The sequence below is a fragment of the Pipra filicauda genome, unplaced genomic scaffold, assembly GCF_003945595.2.
Source record: "Pipra filicauda isolate LSUMZ 115617 unplaced genomic scaffold, ASM394559v2 scaffold116_size3395265_pilon, whole genome shotgun sequence".
Lineage (NCBI taxonomy): Eukaryota > Metazoa > Chordata > Aves > Passeriformes > Pipridae > Pipra > Pipra filicauda.
Window position 1 is genome coordinate 743,266 of NW_024103618.1, and position 22,130 is coordinate 765,395.

At 35.8% G+C, this 22,130-nt stretch overlaps 1 protein-coding gene across 2 annotated transcripts; it reads left to right on the plus strand.

Annotated features, from left to right (window-relative positions):
- Window positions 1–2,122: 2,122 nt before the first annotated feature.
- On the plus strand, window positions 2,123–21,171 carry GUF1 (GTP binding elongation factor GUF1). 2 transcript variants are annotated; one of them, XM_027717698.2, is made up of 17 exons: window positions 2,123–2,349; window positions 2,983–3,094; window positions 4,637–4,785; window positions 5,021–5,101; window positions 6,660–6,737; window positions 7,568–7,651; window positions 8,135–8,199; window positions 9,345–9,548; window positions 10,989–11,128; window positions 12,233–12,356; window positions 12,730–12,862; window positions 13,586–13,729; window positions 14,744–14,877; window positions 16,649–16,750; window positions 18,813–18,932; window positions 19,846–19,882; window positions 20,830–21,171. In XM_027717698.2, the coding sequence occupies exons 1-17, from the start codon at window positions 2,221–2,223 to the stop codon at window positions 20,965–20,967; spliced, it is 1,974 nt and encodes a 657-aa protein (XP_027573499.1). In that variant the 5' UTR covers window positions 2,123–2,220; the 3' UTR covers window positions 20,968–21,171. The 2 variants fall into 2 exon arrangements, with proteins under 2 accessions (XP_027573499.1, XP_027573500.2); XM_027717699.2 differs by lacking the exons at window positions 2,123–2,349; window positions 2,983–3,094; window positions 4,637–4,785; ... (3 more) ...; window positions 8,135–8,199; window positions 9,345–9,548 and adding an exon at window positions 10,011–10,136.
- The last annotated feature ends 959 nt before the right edge of the window (window positions 21,172–22,130 follow it).

A 22,130-nucleotide genomic window follows, 5' to 3' on the forward strand; every position in this document is an offset into this window, starting at 1 on the left:
GTTGGTCTAGTGGGTTTTTTTGGGTAAACTTTGCCCTTTCAATTCAGTTAATTAGTGTGCAATATAAAGTCTTTGAATTTGGCTTAGGAGAACAGATTTTACAGACAGAAGAAATTTCTGCCAACGTTATCTTTAAAGAAGTAATTCCCTTTTAGCACCTGCTGGCAAGGAAGTGACAAGAAAGGCTTTTGTCACGGCTATTTCATTTGCACAGTAACTACTTGTGGAGAATAGAAATCTGTGAGTTCATTTAGCCAGCTTCTGCTACAGAAATCCTAACCATTGAAATAAAGTACTCTTTCTCTTTTTGTTGTTGTTGTTTTTTTTTACTCCCTTCACTACTGCCAGGGAATAATGTTCTGTTTTTATTTCTACATTTCCACAGTCTCATGGTACTACCAAAGATTGCTTCCAAAGGAGGTGGACTGCTGAGTGAGTAGTAAGTGGTGCATTCTCTGCTGTGTTTCATAGATACCACTGATTACAGATCTGCTTGGCCTTCTGCATGCACATATATATATATACATGTATATATATAGTACTAAGAAATCTTAGTTGCATTTTATCAGCTCATATTTTACTATCAAAGAATGCTTCTTTACCTTTTGTATTATTCAATGCATTACAGCATTACAGTACACTATTTCATCCTGTGTGATTGTCACACTTATGGAAATTTAGTAGATGACTGATACCTCACCGGGTAAATACTTAATTTTGCGATTTTGTCGCTTTAGGGGAAAACATACAACTGTTAAAACTCAGGCTATCATACTGTGTCAGCTAGGGAATATATTTGTTTCTATTGAACACAATCCAGGAAATAACATGTAACACTGATTGATTTGCAATTATGACAATCACATTTTTTCTTCAACTTAAATAATTATTGGTAGGACATTTAACACTGCATTTGTGTGTAGCTGTAATAAGACACTTGGGAATCAGACAAGAAATTCATGCTTATATTTTGGTTTTGCCTCGTTAGTCATTAATCTGTTAATATTTGAATTTACCATTTATATGGCTGGCTTCAATGTTAGTCAATATAGCTAGAGACAGGTACATTTACTTTATCTTCATTAAAACTAATGGCTTTTGAAGTTCAGGAAAGGTGTACATCCATCCATCACATTTTTTACATATAAATGGATCACTTGAAAATTCATCTTTCTTCTACTGGCTTGCTGTCCCATATATAGTTTAATATTTATTATTCTGCTGAACTCTACATTTTTGCATAATAGTAGTATGTTCTACAGCTCTACAGAACTCAGAGCAAATTGATCAAAAATCTTAATATTCGCTTCATATATTATCCAAGCTGAAAAGTGAAGCTAAAGACAGATGAACGCAATTTTTGTGCTCTATCCTGGCTTCAATCTGAAGCCAGGATCTGACCATCAATCTGAACTTCAATCTGAACATCAATCTGACCATCAATCTGAACTTCAAGTTAACAGTACATGTAATAATTTTGTTCATATAACTAGGAGTCATTCTGGAAATGCAGTTCCATTCCTGCTTTTCTTCATTTATTTCAGAACTCTAAAATACATGCACCTGCAAATAGCTTTGCATTAGGAACTGCTCTTTCTCTGGATAGACCAGCACTCACTCTGTAAATGTTCACTCCATGCCAACAGGACAAGAACAAGTTCTGGCATGAAGATGCAGCACATGAGCTCATTCAGTAACTACTCCAACACAGCTCCTTGGATCCTGGCTTTATTCAGCCAGCTTAGTGGGCATGGAGTGCAAATACAAGTCTTGATTCTCTAAGGAGTAGATATGGAGTGCAAATACAACCTTTAGTCATGCTATTTGGTTCGAATTATGGTTTTTTGAGTATTTTTGTGACTATGCAATTTTGTGCGGACATTTTGTTACACATCGTGAACAACGTGTGCTGCCAGTGTGAATGTGCAATTTAGCTACCCCTGCAATTGTCGTGGAACAGCCACATGCTGCCAAAGTGGCAGACGCTCAACCAAACGAATCCCTCTGCAATGCCATTAAAGAAGTCCCGCCCTGCCCCGGACGTGCGTGGGGAGGTGTTGGAGCTCCGACCGCTTCCGCTCCCGCTCCCGCTGGGGGCGCTTCCGGCGCGTAGCGCTGCGGCCGCCTCTGTTGTGGCCGCCTCTGTTCCCGCCGCCCCGTCTGTGCCGCGGCGCGGTCCCGCCGTGGGGCTGTGAGGGGGCAAGCCCGGCCCCGAGCGCGATGGCCCTCGCCGGCAGGACAGCGGCGTGGTGGGCGCGGCTGCGGAGCCCCTGCCCCGCCGCCACCCCGTTCTGCCTTGCGGCCCGGCTGCCCGCGGCGGGCCGGCGGCGGTACAGCTCCCGCGGCAAGGTGCGTCCGCAGGGACGGAGGGGAGGAGGGAGAGATGGGTCGGGGACGCGGTTTCGCCTGCCCGAAGTTGTCCTGCGGAGGGCCTGCGTGTGGCAGGCGGCCTTTCCAGGCACGCCGTGTTGATGTCCAGGTGTTGTTAGTAGAATTGCCTTGTTGAGGTTTAGGGCTTGACATGCTTCAATGGTCTCAGACCTAGGGGCGAGTTTGCGGGCCACACGGACATTCGGCAGAACTCCCAAGATAAGGAAGAAGCTAATAAAGCCAACTCAGCAAGTGTGCTGGGTGAAAGATAATTCTGGTAAGGGGAGATCACGACCACAGAGTCGTGACCACCCACCCATGAAATCCACCAACTCTAGAAAAAGACTGCGCCTGGGGACTAACTAGCATAAGTGAGGGAATCAGATCCCTATGTACATGAGAACATGTACACGTGTTCTTTCGCACACTTTCTGATTATTCAAAGTGATAAATTCATTTGTATGACTGAAGCATTTTAAACAATGGTGACAAGTTTTTGTATCTCTATTCAACCTGTGCCTACTCTAGAGAAAAGAAGTTTTTTAAAGGCCAGGTCATATTGTACATAGAGACTGTAATCATGATTTATGAAAAGAAATTTCTGTTTTTCAGGAAAAATTAGATATGTCAATATATCCGGTTGAAAGCATTAGAAACTTCAGTATTATAGCTCACGTAGATCATGGCAAAAGTACACTAGCAGACAGATTGTTGGAAATTACAGGTAGGTGTTCTTATTTTATACTACCTTTTCTTGATATGGAAGGTGATGTCTAAGTTTCTATATCTTTGATAGTTACTAAAATTTCTAATATCTTTCTTCTAATGCCAGGTTACTTATGCTTTTAGGCTCTCAGTTGTGTAGTGTTACACATATGATGGACTTTGTGATTGAGATCTGCCTACATGCAGGGGTAAGGAAGTGTGTAATTCACTCAAGGAAGTACGTATTTTGGAAAGAGACTGAAAAGGAGTGTACTTCCTTGTTCAAGATTTTACTCCTGTCATCCATTAAATCAGTACACAGCAAGTTTGTCATGTTTACTGCCAGTGGTAGGGGTGGACTGTGAGGGACTTCAGCTGCTTATACTTAGATGAAAGTAATGATGTGTCCTGTTGTGAGCAAACCATTCTTAACTGCCTTCCATGCTGCTGGAGTTCACTGATACCGCAGCTGATATGATGCTGAATTGTAAGTTTTAGAAATCATAGAATCAGCTGGGTTGGAAAGGGCCTCCAAGATCACCAAGTCCAATACTTCATCCACTACCGCCGTGTTTACTAGACCATATGGTGATGCAGCCCTATGTTGATTTAGATTCAGTGCGTACAATAGCTGCCAGTAACTGAATGTAAATCCCGGGGATTCTCAGCTCATGCACAGACTTGCTTTTTTTGTTCACTCTGAGTGTCGGTGAATTTGTGTTACATTAATCTTCAGAGTCATTTATTTTTGACTTCACCAGAGTGCTTCTTGGACTTCAGTGGTTTTATTGCTATGTTGTTGTTGAGGATAAGGAAAATGCCCCGTTTAAAAGAAAAGTGAGGAAAGAAGTGCTAAGGGATCTTCACAACTGACTCTGAAACTAGACTTTCCTTGGAAGAGGTAGACAGAGGTTGCCTTAGAGGGTTCTCTAAAGTAGGCTGTAAAGCAATTGCTCTATCTCTGAAGAGGATACTAATTTCAGAGCAGAGCTTAAATTAGCTGCTCAGAAATACTCTGGAAGAGTCTTGCTTTTCTCATTTAAAGGGTGAACAAAATCTGGGAGAGAAGCTTTTGATCAAAGTTATTTTTTTGTTATTACCTCCTATTTTTACCTGATGCCTGTGATAGAATGGAATTTTGAATTCAGGTCTGTCAGTCTCTATGATAAAGCTGTTCTTGCACTTGAGATTGGTGCTGGTTGGAACTGTGGGCCATGGAGCTGCTCTTCAGTGATGGGAGGTCAAGTTTACTTAAATATAAAAATTATTTAGCACTGAATGGAATTTTTGCTTCCTAATCTCTGATTTAGACTTGGATAATCTTGTGTATCCTGCTTATTCAGCACAGTATTTTATATAACTTAATACATAAAATTTGTTTATCAAATGTAAGGAGTGAAGCATAGTTTTATTTTTGATTAAAAATCTTAGTTTAGCTTAATCACATGGAAAAGCTTCATTTGCAGCTGCAAGTCTTGAGTTTTCTTGGTTAATGGCGTTTATTTTGAGAGCTAATGTAGTAAATAAGGTAACAAAGCTTTTTTTTCTTTCATTTTTGTAGGAACAATTTCCAAAACTGACCATAATAAACAAGTGCTAGATAAACTGCAAGTGGAACGTGAAAGAGGAATTACAGTCAAAGCACAATCTGCATCTCTCTTCTACAATCATGAAGGCATAAACTACCTCTTAAATCTTATTGACACGCCAGTAAGTTAAATATAAAGAGTGTTGAAATCACACAAAGCTAAATGTCTTTATATTTAAAAGCAGGAGATTTCTGGCTTTTTGTGTTTATTCAGTTCCTCTTTTCTTTTTCCAAAATGTGAACGTATATATGAAAACATATACAAATGAAAACACATACAAATGAAAACACAGTACAGAAGGCTTTGCAAAAGACTCTAGAAATACCTGAAATTGTAAACATTTGTTTCCTCCACAGGGCCACGTAGATTTCAGCTATGAAGTATCACGGTCACTGTCTGCCTGTCAGGGTGTCATACTGGTAGTGGATGCAAATGAGGTAGAGTTCTTAATTCTTGTTTCTTATTTAGAATTTCAATATTTCCTTAAATAAGCTACAGAGAAGATTAGTCGTGTTTTTTTGGTTTTTTTTTTTAATTTTTTCACCACTGTTTTTGCCCTTCATTTATCTCCATAGAAGTATTATGTTGCAGAAGAAGAGCAGTGGGAGTTTAGAAAAAATCTAGAGACATACCACAGATCCATGACATAGCAGTAATAGCACAGGATTAGTGAAGAATACAGATCCTGTTTTGTGGAGAGTATGAACTCAGCAAATGGCAGTCTGGAGAACTTCTAGCTATTGTACTAACACCCATTTGAGTACCTTCAGTTAACAGACTAGATTATGAGGATTATGGAATTGTGATTTTAAATATGGGCACATTATCAATGAAATAGTTTGTGAGAATTTTCTCTGTGGTGTATTTATGATTGTATTGTACAAGGGTCAAATGAATGCTAGTGTTTCCCACGTTTTATGAAAAAATCCAAGCCCAACTACCTACCTACCTATCAATGATTATGAACACTTGCTCCTTCTTAGCTTGATGGGCAAGTGGACTCTTTAAGGAAGCTTCAGTAATAAATATGTTCCCTACATGTGTTGATGTTTTTATATTTAATTTTTTTAATGTCACATTTAAATATTATGTGATTATTTGGTGTTCTGTATTTGTCTTTCAGGCAGAATGCTTACAAACTCAACTTACTAATTACATTTTTTTAATAAGCATTCTTTATTGCTTCTTTATATTGCCTAAAAAGTTAGGCCCATATATCCATAATGAATATCCCTACATAAGTAATCTTCCATTTGATCTGTTCTGAACAAAGGAAAGACAACAAGTAGATATTTTTTAACTCCTTCTCTTCCCCCCATCCCCACTTCTGCCCTCTCTGATCCAGTTGTGATAATATTGCTTTATATTCTCATTCATTAGCATTTCTGTCTTTTTGTTTCCCTGGTCTGGTACTTGGATCTGGAAGGGATCCTTTTCTTCTAATCAGAGCTGTTTTGCTATCCTTATGAAAGAAATATGAGGTATAAACTCTATCATTTGTTTTCTTTTATGAAAGTAACTGTAAGGTAAGTTGAAGATATGTTCCTGATGCGTGGTGTAATTAGAGTCTTATCACAATGATAAACATCCCTTTTCCTTTGTCAGAGTCCATTTGTAAATAGTTTGTTGAGAACAAAAAATGTGTTCTTTGAGATACCTGTTATTTATTTCTGAATAGCCAAGATCATAACATACACAAAAATATGTGCATAATGTATGTTATGTTATCTATAATAATTCTGTGGAAGTGGTCACACATACGGTATTATTAGTTTGTCTACTTCTATTCAGATTATGAAAAATTATAATTAAGAAAGTTGTTTTTTTTTCTCAGCAATTGTGTATAATCAATCACCTTTTACTTATTTTCCATCTCAGAAATAAAAAAGTGGATAGAATAGTGAACTAATCCGAAATTGTTTAGTAGGCCAAAACAAACACTCACCAAAACTCAGGAAGTTTCCGTGTTAAACTTTTATAATGCTTATTTTCTAGGGTATTCAGGCTCAGACAGTGGCAAACTTCTATCTTGCTTTTGAAGCACAGCTTTCAATAATTCCTGTCATAAATAAGGTAATAAAGGTTTTAGACTTTCCTCTTAAATAGTTGGGTTGTTTGAGTGTCTAGAAGACTGATAAGAAATGTATCCCGAAATAGTATATAATGAAAGTATACAATTAAGTATATAATGAAAAAAATTGTTATAATATTTATAATATATATAATACTACTACAATGTAATAAGAATTTTCTGTATTTGTTGTCTGCTTAACATTTTACAGTAATTGCTTGGATGCTAAGTTTTAATTTCATAAAATACATGTAGGTATTTAAAAAACGTAGCACTTAAACACATGGCGTAGTGGCGGACTTGGCAGTGTCAGGTTTACTGTTGGAATTGATGGAGTTAAAAGTCCATTGATACTAAGGAGGCTAAATGAGCAGAAACTCCATGTTTAAAAAGTGAGTTGTAGTTTTAAATGAAATCCAGGAGTTATGTTTTATACAATTTTGAGGCCTGTATTATTGGAATCACAAGATTAGTTACTGCTCAGCTTATGTTAATTGCTTTTTGTAGATGTATGTTGTACTTAATGTTTGGCTCTGTAAACAGTGTAGATAGCACTTAATGATTTCAAATTACTTTGTAAACTAAAGATTTTTACCAACTCTTGGACAGCATGTTTTACCTAATGAAACAAGCCAAAAATAGACTAGTTACAGGGAGGATCCTTCCTAAAGTCAAGGAAGGCAGACTTTCTGAAATTAATCTTGGTCATTTCTTGAAGACAGACATTATTTACTCATAAATACATAAAAGTTTCTTGTTGTACTTCTGAAAAAAAGTGCTGGATCAGGTGAAAGAGTGATTGCTTATATATTTAGCAGTTTGGTTTTTTCAGATTGACTTGAAGAATGCAGACCCTGAAAGAGTTGAAAAACAAATTGAGAAGCTGTTTGATATCCCTACAGATGAATGCATAAGGGTAAAATCTCTTAAGTTTTATAACATGGCTGATGGTATAACAGTATCTGCTTTGTAGCTAGTGAAAGAACATGTACATGTAGTAAATCGAAAGGGTGCCATCTGTCTGCATGTCTTTTTCTGACAGATGAATTTATTTAAAGTTTGTCTCCTGTAAAAGGGTGGAGAAAATACTTTTCAGTTAAAAATTCTAGTATGTTTTGATGAATAGCATCAGAGATTTAAAACTTTCTCATTGTCAGTCTATAAATTGTTTTCATTTCTATCATAACAATAATTGCTATTCACAAGAGAAAACATTTAAGAGTATAATCTATGAGAAAAGAAATGTTTCATAGTAATAGCATTCTAAAGTGTCCTTCTGACTGCTTTTATGGGTAGTATTATCTATGGCCACTAAAACTGTCTAAGTAAACGTGACACTATTTAATAGATATTGAATGAGTGTAAGTTGTGTCTTACAAAACTGTTGGATTTGTTTTAGATTTCTGCTAAAAAAGGAACAAATGTTGAAAAAGTTCTTCAAAAGGTCATTGAGAAGATCCCACCGTAAGTCTCTATTTAATTGTATATCTAATTAACATTGTAAGGCTTATTAGGAAACCGTGATCTGCATTTGTATGGTATTGGTAGTAGTTTTATACTTAATATGCATCTGATTTAAAGAAAATACTTTATAGAGAAATGTGAGAGTAATCTAATGCTTGAGCTGGTTAAGTCAATTTCAAATTTCAAATGAGAAAAAGTGACATTTCAGATTTGAGATGCCTTTAAAAAAATGAATGTGTGAATATCAGCAGAGAAGAATTCTTTATTCTTAAGAAGTGGGATAGGAAAATTAATTCAGCCTGAAGTGAAAGATGAGAGATGAGCCACTAAAGGTGATACTTTTGTGACTTTTTATAGCTTCCATGAAGTGTTTGCAGGTATGTGCTGTTATCACTTTTGAACATTACATTGTTAAAATGATAAAGGTAATTTAAATCTGTTGTGTTTAGAGTTTCATATCCTGAACCCGACCTTTAAAATAGACTTGTGAGAACTTGATGATAAAGCTGCTAACAGTTTCAGTCAGCATATTGCTTTTCATTCGTTTTTTCCTGCTATTAAGTAATAATGGTAAGAGAGGGTCTACAGAAGGGCCACAAAGATGATCAAAGGACTGGGCAGCCAGCCCTGTGAGAAAAGGCTGTGAGAACTGGGCTTGTTCAGCCTTGAGAAAAGAAGGCTTAGGGGAGACCTTATTGCCATATTCTGGTATTTAAATGGTGGCTACAAAGAGGATGGAGACTCCGTTTTTACTAGGAGTCACATGGAAAAGATGAGGGTTAATGGGTATAAGTTAGTCCTGAGGAGATTTCAGTTGAACACAGGAGGAAAATGTTTCACAATCAGCCATTAGAATAATCTTCCCAGAAAAGTGAGGAAGATTCCCCAGTATTGAACATTCTCAAGATTCGTCTGGACAGGGTGCTGGGCCATCTTGTCTAGACCATGCTTTTACCAAGAAGGGTTGGACCAGGTGATCGTTGAGATCCCTTACAACCTGGTATACTATGATTCTATGGAAGTTTTGGGGGTGGGTGTGCTTGCTCACTCAGTATTGAATGAAAACACAATGCATAATATATTGGGGTTTTTTAAATTGTTTTTATTGTTGTTTGTTTGTTTTGTTTGTTTGTTTTTTGTGACAGACCCCAGTGTAATACTGCTGATCCATTGAAAGCCTTAGTGTTTGACTCCACCTTTGACCACTACCGAGGCGTCGTAGCTAATGTTGCGCTCTTTGGTGGGGAGATTGCAAAAGGGAATAAAATTGTGTCTGCACACACAAAGAAAAGATACGAAGTCAGCGAAGTCGGAATTCTGACTCCAGATGAACAGCCAACACATAAGCTGTAAGTAAAATCTTCTTACAGTGGAACAAATCACAAGTTGGTGTAAGCTACAAAATCCTTCATTTTCTGTTTGATTTTTGCGTTGAGTGATAAAAGCTGGGAGATGTTTAGGGGTTTTTTTTTTTTGTTCTTTGGTGGTATTTTTTTATAATTATTATTTGTAATTTAATGCTCAGTGTCAATCTTTTTCATTTTGGGCATGCTGAGGCAGAAGATTTTGGGGACTGCTTTTTGGGCACTACTGGGGGAGGAAGCCATTCTGTCATCCGTATTTTCTTTAAATCAGATGCATATTAAGTATAAAACTACTACAAATACCATACAAATGCAGATCACAGTTTCCTAATAAGCCTTACAATGTTAATTAGATATACATGGAACATCTGGACAGCTACTTTTTTTAAGACTAGCATTTGATATTCAGCTGTCCAATTTATTTCTAGGAACTGCCTTGCTTGAGAGTGGAAGGGAATGGGGCTTCATCTTAGTTATTGCTGCAGCATATGTTAAGGGTGGAAAACTTAAAATCCATGAATACAACAGCTTCCAGAAACTGGCTTCTCATGGCAGCAGTGGGAAGAAAACCAGGTACTTAGAATTAGTGGAGAAGTTTTACCAGTTTGCATCCAAATATGTGTTAATTGCAATTGGGGGATTCTCAGTGAGACTACATTACTGTGTCTGGCGGGTTGAGCCCAGCCAGCAACTACGCACCCAATCACCCATTTGCTTCTTTTTTATTGTGAAGCATGAGGTTATATGTCATGGAATATCTCTTTGACCAGTTTGGGTCTGCTGTCCTGGCTCTGTCACCTCCTAGTCTCTTTCCCACCCCATTTGCTTGGGGAGGGGCAAAGTGAGAAACATAGAGGGCCTTCATGCTGTGCAAGCAGTGTTCAGTAATAGTTCTTGTTATGTTATCAAGACTGTTTAGTCACAAATCCCAAACACATCATCATACAGGGCTGCTCTGAAGATAGTTACCTCCATCCTAGCCAAAACCACTATTTTACTGGGTATTTTACTTGGTATCTACCATGGGTTCCCCTCCAGTTAGCATTATGTGCTGATGGAAGGTGTTTGTCTTGTTTCTTCCTCTTGGTATATGAAACTTGCTGTGTTGACATCTGGGAACTGTTCTGGCTTCTGTGTCTTAGAAGGAGCTTCTCAAGGGTCTAGCTCCATCTTTTAAACTGGGAATAATACAGAATTCAAAATCCAGGACCATAAATGTACTGTTCAGCTGTAACAAAAATAGAAGTGCTTGAGGCAGTTCACAACTTTGAGGTGAAACAACTGAAATCTGGCTTCTGGACTATGGATATGGGCTTTTAGTGGGATGACTTATTTGAATTTCTGTCTGGGCTAAATCAAGTAGGAAAATATTGGAAATACTACTAATGCCAAGAAGCATGCCTATATAACACCAATTTTATTTAGATATGCAGGACAGGTGGGCTACCTGATTGCTGGAATGAAAGAAGTAACAGAAGCCCAAATAGGAGACACACTCTTTTTGTATAAACAGCCAGTGGAGCCTTTGCCTGGCTTTAAGTCAGCGAAGCCAATGGTTTTTGCAGGTGAGGAGTAAACCAGTATAAAGTGGAATTACTTTTCTTTCCCAATTACAAGAGTAAGAGAGCTGTTAGAGCTTTTAAAAGAATACGTGTGTATTAAGAGTTGTGAGGATTAGAATTTCAGCAGAGAAGTGTGTCATTTATGTAGCTTTGTGTAATTTTCCCTGTAACTTAACAGACAGGATTAATAATAGTTGCTGACTGGTTTTATATGAGTACAAGACTAACGTGTATTTTTTGCCATGATTATTGTTTCTAATTCCAGTAAACTCTTAATAGCTGGAAAAGAAGGATTGAGACCTAGAAGAATAAAAAAAAAGTAATTTGGGGGGAATTCTTCATATTGATAATCAGGTTTCCATAATTATTGTACTAATACAAATGCTACAGAAGGTGGCTTTAGAAGGAAATAAATTCTGTATATCATTTTTGAGACTTGTGAAGCAATGCGTAAAAACTCACTTGAACTGTCTCATTGAGATTAGGCAGTCAGTCAGTGAATGTAGAAAAGTGTAATCTTCTAAATAATGTTTTTGTGGGCACATGTGTTGCTTCTTGGTGTAGAGTAATCTACATTTTCTGAAGATACAGTGATGTGAAAAGTGATAAAGTAGAACCTATTTTATGCAGTAATTATACAAACAGCTGTTTTTATTTATTTCAAAAAATATAGAAACATTTGCAACTTTCAAATGACACGTTTTATTTTCCATTCAGTCTTACCTTTGAAGAAACATCTCAGTGAAATCTGTCCACTTTTTCATGCATGCTTAAGCTATATGTTTACACTGCAGCCCTGTAAAACAGTGGTTATACTCAATTGGGCATCTTCCACAACTGTGAAGGATTAGATGAGTACAGTGATCCTACCATTATGCTTTAAGTGTTAATTCTGAGGTAATCTAAAACTTTATTATTATGTTTTGATTAATTTTTATGAGGAAAAAGAATCCTTTTATTTTTTTTCATGTTTAAAAACAACTGGAACACAAACTAAGCTATTTCTGATTTTATTACTGTGTTCACTGTCAGAGGCATATTTGGAAGCTAAGTACACTCTAGATAAAGCTCTCTATCACATCGCTTCTATCTAATATATTTTGACAGGAATGTATCCTGTAGATCAAACAGAATATAATAATCTCAAAAGTGCTTTGGAAAGGCTGACATTGAATGACTCCAGTGTAACTGTTCATCGTGACAGTAGTCTTGCCTTAGGAGCTGGATGGAGGTGAGGCTTTTATATTGCTTTAATTTTTGGAACTGTTCATAAATTGAGAATGCAGGTTTAAGTCAATTGAAGACAATTAAAATGAATTCAAAATTAGGAGCTTTGATTCAAATTAATGATAGCTAAAGATAAAAAGCATTTAATTTTCTTACATCCTCTGTTTGCACAGAGTGAAATTTGTTGTGATTGATTTTTTTTTTTTCCTCCAAGACACACAGTATTCAACTTTAGGATTATTTTGGTCCTTTGGAGGTTGTTTGCGATGCTTGATATTGCCACACTATCAGTGTAAATATGTTGGAGGGTGAAAAAAATCCACTGAAATTCTAGGAGATATACAAATACTTTTACCAACAGGTTATTTATTTTCCAGATTGGGTTTCCTTGGTCTTCTACACATGGAGGTTTTTAATCAACGTTTGGAACAAGAGTATAATATGTCTGTTATTTTGACTGCACCAACAGTTCCATATAAAGCTGTTCTTTCCTCAGCAAAGTTGATAAAGGTATGTTAAATTCATTACAAATTTATATAAATAGCAGATGAGAAGCCTCCTATAATAAACACCTACAGTCTGTGTTTAAATGTAAACTAGCACTGTATTTCATAGGAAATATTAGAAACACCAGTATTTAACTTACAACTTTTTTAAATTTTTTTTTTTTAAGGATGTTAACTATTCCTCCTCCATCCACTTCAAGCACTCTTTTTATGTCTTACACTTGTCCCTGAAAATGGGAATATAGGACACATATCTTGCTGTATTCTTCTAAGTACATACTGAGTGGTCTGTATTAAAAACAGGTGAAATAATCTTCCAGGCTTTATCAGGCAAAAAACATGAATGTTTTTAGGAAGAGCTTGTAATGCTATTGTAGGGTGGCAGGGTCTTAGTAACTTAGAGGATAAGGATGAAGTAAGATCCTCACTTTATAGGTGAGAGAGAGATGTGGAAAGATGGATAGAAAGGCTTTTTGTATTTCATTTCCCAAGTAAAAAGTAAATCCTGTAATATTTCTGTATAATAATATTTAAAGATATGCTGATAAGGGATTTCTATATGTGATGTAGAAATCTCTTCTGAAATTGTTCTAGTTTTAAACTTGGGTTGCAGAATGCACAAACGTTTTCAAGCAATTGAAACATTTTTTAGCATTTTTTCAATGCTGTATTTGTCTCCTTTGCTACTTGTAAAATTATGCTATCTGGTTTACTTGTTTCTTTTTAGGAGTATGGAAGAGATGAGATTACTATTATCAACCCTGCTCAGTTTCCTGATAAACTTTCAGTATCAGAGTATTTGGAGCCAACTATTCTTGGTACTATCGTAACACCTCATGAATATATTGGGAAAATTATTGCTTTGTGTCAGGTTGGTACATAGTTTTAGTTTTGTCTTTTGCATTTTTAAGCTCTTTACCTCATACTTAAAGTGAAGATACTAGATAGTATGATAATAGATATTAGTACTTAAATAGTATCTTTGACAGTAGTTATTAATTACTTTTGAAAGAAAAAATTATTTCTAACCTATTGTTTGTAACATTCTGAACTACAGAATGCATATATTGAAAATTAGTGATGAAGCTCAGACAATACAGTGCTTGGTCTGTACTAGACTAACTCATATCTTGTTCTGTTTCCTGAAAGAATGGAATCTGCAGCAGGGGAATAAGATGTACTGTTTTTTTAGAAGTATATGGAAGAAAATACAACTTCTGTCAACACTTTACTGTGCACTCATGTATTTTTTTCAGTACTTCACTGAAGTAAATTTACAATAGTGATGGCCAAACACATTTCTCCAAGTATATTTGGAATATGTTTAATTGAAAATGTTTTAACTACCATGCATATTGTCTTTATATTATTTTTTCACAATATTTTTCTTAGCTTTTAACATTGCAGAATACGTAATACAAAACAGTACAATACTTGTATGTCAGTACAGTGAAGAATAAAATCTATTAAAAAGAATTCCTAAAGTAACTTTAAGAACACCCTCCTGGGAGGAAAAAAGATGAGCCTGCAAGCCCAACTGTGTAATACTCCAGTTTGTGTGAAAATCTAATTTCCGTGAGACTTTATGGACAAATAATTATACATTTAAAAGGCAGCAGGAAGCAGAAGTTGTTAAGAATTTCAGCAGTTCAGCATTTAGAGGGGATAGGCTTGAATCATGTGTCCAGATAAGTTACAACCACGTCATTTATTACAATGCTGCCATTTGTCCTGGGACTTCAGTGAACTACCAATACGGTTACTTTGGGGCTTGCCATACAGGAAATCTCTTTTGTAGCTGGATAGCTGTTAATTTTAATTTGCTTTATATTTTTTTGTAGAAAATTTCTTTCAAGGGGAACTGAAACAATTTTTATTTGTCTAGGATCGCAGGGCAGTCCAAAAGGATATGTTGTACATTGATGAAAACAGGGTTATGCTAAAATACCTCTTTCCTCTGAATGAAATTGTGTTGGATTTTTATGATGCTCTTAAGTCTCTGTCTTCTGGCTATGCAAGGTAACTACCTCCCCTGTTCCCCCTTCCTCCCTCAAGGGGGGTGTGGTGAAAAAAGATCTGAGGAACAGATACGGAAGGGCATGAGTGAAGAATATTCCTTTACGATGGAAAATCTGTCTCTCTTCACCTTTAGTGGATTAGGTTCATTGTGAAAATGGATGGAAATAAGTATGGAAAACATCAAAAGTGCATCACTACCTAATAATCACTGTCTTTGGTCATGTGTGTATTTTTCAAGTGCACCTCTGGAGTGGCACTGGCTCATCTATATGAGTTAGGTGGTGCTTACTTGTCTGAAGTGACACAGGGCATTTTCTGTGAGAGGAATCACTGAAACTGTACTACTTATTGTATTACCTGTCTCTTGGTGGAAAAGAGAAAATAACCAAATTGGGTATTTAAAGCTAGTAAAAACACCATGAGATACTTAAACAATACTTACTTTACATATGTGCTTTATTATGGGAAAAAAGTAAATAATCTGTATTTTGAGACAAAATTTTCTGTTGTGTGTGGCTTCTATGAATTCAGAGGCCAGTACAACACTCAGATGTTTGTGAAGAGCCTTTGTGAGTTTAATGGAAGGGAAAATGTTGCATGGCACACGGCCTTGTGCCCAAGGAAGTGCAATAGCTCTCACAAACCTAGTATGTCAAGATATTAGTAAGATATATTACACAGTAGGAACTGGTATGCCTAATTACATTCTTCATTTTCTAAACATAAAAATGAATTTTATTGAAGGACTGAATTTGCTTTGAGTGTGTATTTTCTTAAATATGCCTTATAAATGTCAGTAAGACATGTTTTGCCCAGGTTTGTAATATTTGCAGTAGAAGCATAAGCAAAAGTGGAGTGGCAGGGTAGAAGAAACAAGGGGTTGAAGATTTTGAATTTTCCTTTGATTCAGACATGATTGCAAACAATGTCGCATTATCTTATTTTTTTAATTCCTAGTTGACAACTCAATATAGCTTGTTTATCATTCTTCTGTTATATAAATATGTTCACATGACTATGATTTATTAAGCCAACTACGACAGAAGAACTTTGAAATAATCTCAAAAGATTTTTCCCCTTTCTGTTCTGATATTTCAGATTTGACCAAATTATATTGGTATTGGTGATCCTCCACATTTATACTTACACACAAGATCGATCTATCTGTCGATCTATCTATATCTTGCATACATTACCTCTGTAACTCTTGCATTTTAAGAATTTTTGCAAACTGCCACACAGACAGCAAGTCTCATACCTACCAAAGGAGAGTTTGGCAATTAAGTGGAAAACTTAGTTGTCAGAATAAATGAGAGGATGAAAAGAAAGCAGTCCAGGATTAGTGTATGATTCCTTTGTTATTCAGGACATGTACTGTTCAGAAGCTGTGTTGGAGGGTTCTGTTTTTTGGAGCTTGAAGAAGCCTCCACCTGATAGAAAATAAGTGTTTGAATAAACCCTTTAAAATAAACTGTATTAAGCATGTTGATTTCTGCTTGATTTATCTTGCGTAGTAGATTGGAAGGATATCCTGGAAGTCAGGATGACATCTTCTGCTGCATTGGAGAGGACATTATGTGCAGTATGTTTCTAGTCTGGTTTTGCACTGGAGAGCTATACTGAGAGACTACTAAAAACTGTACTCCAATTTTACTAAAAAGTTCAAATGTTTTATTAAGAATTGTGTCTATAATTTAAAATTTATGGAACAAAGAACACAGAATATAATTTTACAATATCATCACTAACTTCTGCACTGTCTTTTTTTTAGTTTTGATTATGAAGATGCAGGATACCAAGCAGCAGACCTAATCAAAATGGATATTCTTCTAAATGGAAATCCAGTTGAAGAACTGTCTACTATCATACACAAGTAGGTTGACTAGATTCTTTATGCCAAAGAAATAAGACTTCCTATTAACTTCAATGAAAACATTGTCTATTAATAGGACTTGATGATCTTAAGGGACTTTCCTGACCTAAACAAATGTATGATTCCAAGTGATTCCAGGTGTAGGTATTACTCTTATATAAGACAAATATGTATGAGCATCGAGGATTCACCACATCACCACTTTCATCACCACTGAAAAAGAGAGGCATTTTGTAATATGAAAATTAGGGAATACATACCATAATTAAAAGCAATTTCTACTTCTCTTTCTCAGTTTAAGTGCTGGATATCATATTTTTTGTGGCAAATGTAGGGCACAGAGGTGAAGGAAAATGCATAATGCCAGTCTTCTAAGGGGCTGGAAAAATTTTAAGTGCAGACCAGTCAAGGAGATGCCAGATGAATCATTTATGGTACTTCATACTGAAAGAAAGTTGGTTTTATTCTCCTAATAATTCCTGTTCTATAGAAGTTTGTTGTTATCTTGTCTCCAGCCTTAGTACCAGGAAAACGTAAATATTTACTGGATGCAATTACCTCAGAAATTTTTTTGATAAAATGATTCAATTTCCACGACTGTCTCACGAATTACGGGTGAGGATAATGCCTTTCCCATTCCCAGCCTCTTCTGACAGTTTTTACAAGGTTCCCTTCTGTAACTTCAGCATCCCTTTCCAGTAATCTCGAGATCAATCCCTTTTCAGTAATCCCGAGATCAACTTTTTGTGGGTTGTTTGTTTTTGCATTCTCAAAATACTAATTTATAGTTACTAAATACTGGTATATTTTCATATTTTTTTACATAAGCGCAATATTGAAATCTTTGGAATTCTGTAACTCCAGAAGGTTGACAAAGGAAAAGGAAACCCTTGCCTTGTTCAGATGGGTTATGGGGCTGGAGTGATATAACTCTGTTGCATAAGATTGTTAAACACTGCATATTTATGAAAAACACATTAAGTAGCAATCTACCTGCATCTCTTACTCTGAAAAGATGCAAAGTGGAGCGGCTCACTTTGCAAAAGTTAGTTATTTAACATGTATTTCTTGATCAATGTAACTTGCACCTCTGAACTGTTTCACTCACTAAAACTGATAGTCTTTCTTTTAGCTTTAGATTGCTAATGACTGTTTTTTTAACTTGTAGTCAGCATTCATTCTGCTCCTGCTGCAGGTATTCTCAGTCTTCCCACTGTAAAAATTGCATCTGTCTATATATAAAGCATTATGCTGAATTACATTTACAGAGATTACTGTAAGCTAGTATTAAGCTAGCAATTATTTGTTCTAATTATAAAAATAAATATCTGTATCTCCTAAAAGTGTAATGCTTAATGAACGTTACTTAAGTACTTCATGCTTAAATCGTTTGCTCTGTACAGGTAGTAAGAAGTCACATTGTTGCTACCTGAAAATATGTAAAACTGATTTCAGCTGTATGTTGGTAAAAAATGTCTGCTAAATAAGGATATTTTTAGAGGGAACAGAGACCCATTTCTTTCCAATGGCTTATGAAAGTATGTTAGTAGCTTCTTTAGATCTTTTTGTTTTTTTCTCTTTCCAGAATCTGTAGCACCTGCAGATGCTGAATATAGTTGGATAATTTTTATTAGCAGATGACAAGAGTACATGATTATTTTTGTTGTTATATAAAGCCAGATCTTTTAAAGTATTTCTGTAATATGTAGATATTTTGACCTTTTGGGCCTACAATCAATGAAAATTCTCCTTGACCTAGTTTAAAATTTCATTTGAAGCTGTAACAGTATTCAAAATGGCTTCAGTGTGATGGATAATCAGGATGTTTATTATAAATATTTTAAGGCCTGCTGTTAATGCAGTCTTATCAGCTGTTAGTATGAAACAGGTGACATACAGAGATCACTCCTTAGATGCAAAATTATGATCTGATTACCTTATCTTTTGAGCTAAAAAGAGGAAAACTTATACTGAAATCCTTTTATCAAACAGTTTCGTCTATGGACATATTTTTGATGTTGCATCACTCTTTCTGAAAACACTGGTTGACTTCCTTTTTCAGTGATAAGGCATATGCCACTGGTAAACTCCTGTGTGAACGTTTAAAAGAGGCTATACCTAGACAGTTGTTTGAAATAGCCATCCAGGCTGCTATTGGCAAGAAAATCATTGCAAGAGAAACGTAAGTGAAGACCATCTGTTCCCTTTTTTCCCCTCCATAATTTAAGCTATGTAAAGTACAGATTTTTAATGTCTCACCAAGTTTTATACATTACAGTACTTTGATTTTAGTTCAAAGTTGTATTTTTCTTGAATATGCTACCAGATATCTTGAAGAAAAGGAAAAAAAAACTAAACCAAATTTGGGCTGTGACTGTGATTAAAGACTTTGAATTATAATTATACAAAGAAAATGTATTTCTTATTTTAAATTGCTTGTGGTCAGCATTGCACTTAGTGGATAAAGCATAATGTCCAACACCTGTGTGTCCATTTCCTCTTTGGCAGTGGAAAAAGTTTCTTCCTACTGAAAAAAATTAGCTAGTTGTGGAATAGTTAAATCTATGGGAGAGTCGGCAAAAAAAGAACTGATTTTTGCTGTTCCAAAGGAAATATGTTGCAAGCTGAACAACAACTTTTTCTTAAGCAGCATGCACTTCTTTAGAACAGTTTCCTTGATGCTGTGTTTCTTGTCACATTTTTCTGTTGCTGTTTAAATAGGATTTAAATTGTGGTAAAATGATTATAGGTAGGAATTTAAGCCAAGGCGCTGTAAGAATTTGTGTTTATATCTATACACACATGGATGTAACACTTCCTATGAGCTATAGCAGAAGTCCTAGATAAAAAGGCAAGATTGTAATTTTTTTATGTACACATTATACAGCCTATGGGGTATTTCTAGAATTAAGAACTGTGAATTGCATCTTCTGCTTAAAACTTCATCTCTTGTATACAAAACATGACAATGTTATGATGCCGATGCATCTTACAAAACTAGTAGAAAAACAATTAGCATTTTGACAACTCAGTATTTAGCTTCATATATAGATGTTCTAATGCGTTAAAGGTATATATGTTATTTCATTTTACAGGCTGAAAGCTTACAGGAAAAACGTTGTGGCAAAATGTGTAGGTATTTTTTTTTCTTTTTTTTTTAAATGTTTCTGACATTTGTAAACCTGCTAAGATGATAGGCCCATGTTTTCCTAGAAACCCAGCAAAGACTTGTTCTGCTTGCACTCCTAAGTATCCGTGGAATTTTAACAGATACTTTTAAGCTTTTATTTTAAAATTCAACTCTTACAGTGTCTAGCTGCAACTGGCAGTAAGAAGGGATCAGAAAAAGTAATGGCTTTTTCAAAGTTACATGCTTGAGTGAACTCACCATGTTCTACTAGTTGAAGACAGAGTAAATGTATGTGTGTACACAAGCATATGTGTAACTTCACATTTCCTAAATTGTTTTTCAGATGATAAAGTATAAATGTGCTTCGTAATAAAGCTTTTAAATATTGAATAGTTGGCTGTTGACAAGACTCAACAAAGCTAGAGGAAAAATGTGATACCTCTTAGCTTATATTTAGTTCTCTGAAGCAAATGTTGGAAATTATTGACCAAGTGTCCCTTTCTCACAACTCTAACAGAATTCTTCTGCTATGCACGTGTGTGGGATGGTGTTTGTTCAGTGTTGTACAAGGGTTTAGTTTATTTTCCTAGATAAAAGCACCTAGTGCTAGTCAAGATGCCTCAGTGTGCCTGAGCTGGCATTCTGCTGCTGTTCCAAGGGGATATGGATCTGATGTATTGTCTAGTGTCAGCCAGGCTTATGTGACTTGTGTATATTTAGGTAACAGAATTCAACCTTCAGGTGAAGGTTCCAAATGAACATGCTTACCTTGCTCCCTTGTTTTTAATGAGTGTTCTTTAGGCATAACTATTTGGAGTATAAAATAATCTTTTGTCTTAATATAACCAACCTTCCTGGCTTTTTTTAAGCCCTTGAATTTAGTGTTGCTGAAGTGTACTGTAGCTGCATTTGTCGTTTAAGCTTACTAAAATATTTTTCCTTTTCACAGTATGGTGGAGACATTACAAGAAGAATGAAGCTTTTAAAGAGGCAGGCAGAAGGCAAGAGGTTGATGAGAAAAATTGGCAATGTGGAAGTACCAAGAGATGCCTTTATACGTGTTCTAAAGAGAGAAACTGACAAGTAGAGATCAGCGACATGATCATTCTCTCAGCTTTTTGCAGACAGGAACATAGTGAGCTAATACATGATTTATCACTGTGAGAGGGGACGTACTTGACTTTTAATGGTGTAAATTAAGTATATCTGGGAAGATGAACTGAAAGGACTGCGTACTTAAAACGTACAGATACTTGTAGATTATTATGAAATTAAAGTTCACTTGACTGAATTTTCATTGTATAGTTTTCATTGTATTTCACTGTTTTCATATTTTTAATACTTAAAAAATGTTTTATTTTTGCATTGCAAGTCTACATATGAAAGAACAGGAACCACATGGCAAAAAGGTTATAAAAATAATTGAAAGGTGTGTATAGACAAACAATGCTGTGTTGGTTTGGTTTTTTTCTTGTAAAGTTTTAGCTGTTGCCATAACAATATCAAGCTGCTTCCTGTTTTACTACTTCTAAAGTTGCTGTTGTCAGGAAATCATCACGATGCTGGGAAATCACATTGGGGGAGAAAAAAAATCAAAACTTTTTTAATGTACCACCCTGTGTATTTTAAACTTGTTGAAGTGTATAAGTTTGCCATTAGTACAGCCTAGCTATACTCAGCTCCAGAGAAATCATAAGTTTTAATATATTAAACCACAGGATATGTAACTGCTCCACCAAAAGACCAATTCAAGACTTAAAGAATTCCCTTGGCATGAAGGTTTGGTTAGAACATGTCTTTGTGTACTTGAAGATATATTTCTATTGTTAGCGAGTCCTCAGTTGAAAGCTACAGTGCAGTGAGCTTAACATCCAGTGTAAACAAGGCAATCATAAATGCAAGTTAATGACCCTGCTATATACTGTGTTTACAACTGCTTGCCCACCTCCAAAAGCTTTTAAGACAGACTCTTCCATGCTTTTGTAATTTCACAGAACCATAGAACAGTCCAGGTTTGAAGGGATGTTAAAAGACCACCTGGTCCAACCCTTTATGCAAAAGGTGAGCCTAGATGAGACTCTACCACATCCTGAGGAGAAAATGTGATTTGTAATTAAGGCTACCTGCCTGTCATCTAGGTGAAGAGTTAAATTCTTTAAGTTCTGCTTTGTTGCACTTTCTCTCAGTGAGTATTTTACACAAGGACATGATCCCACTGTTCCCCCCCAAAAAGTCTAAATCAGTGAACTC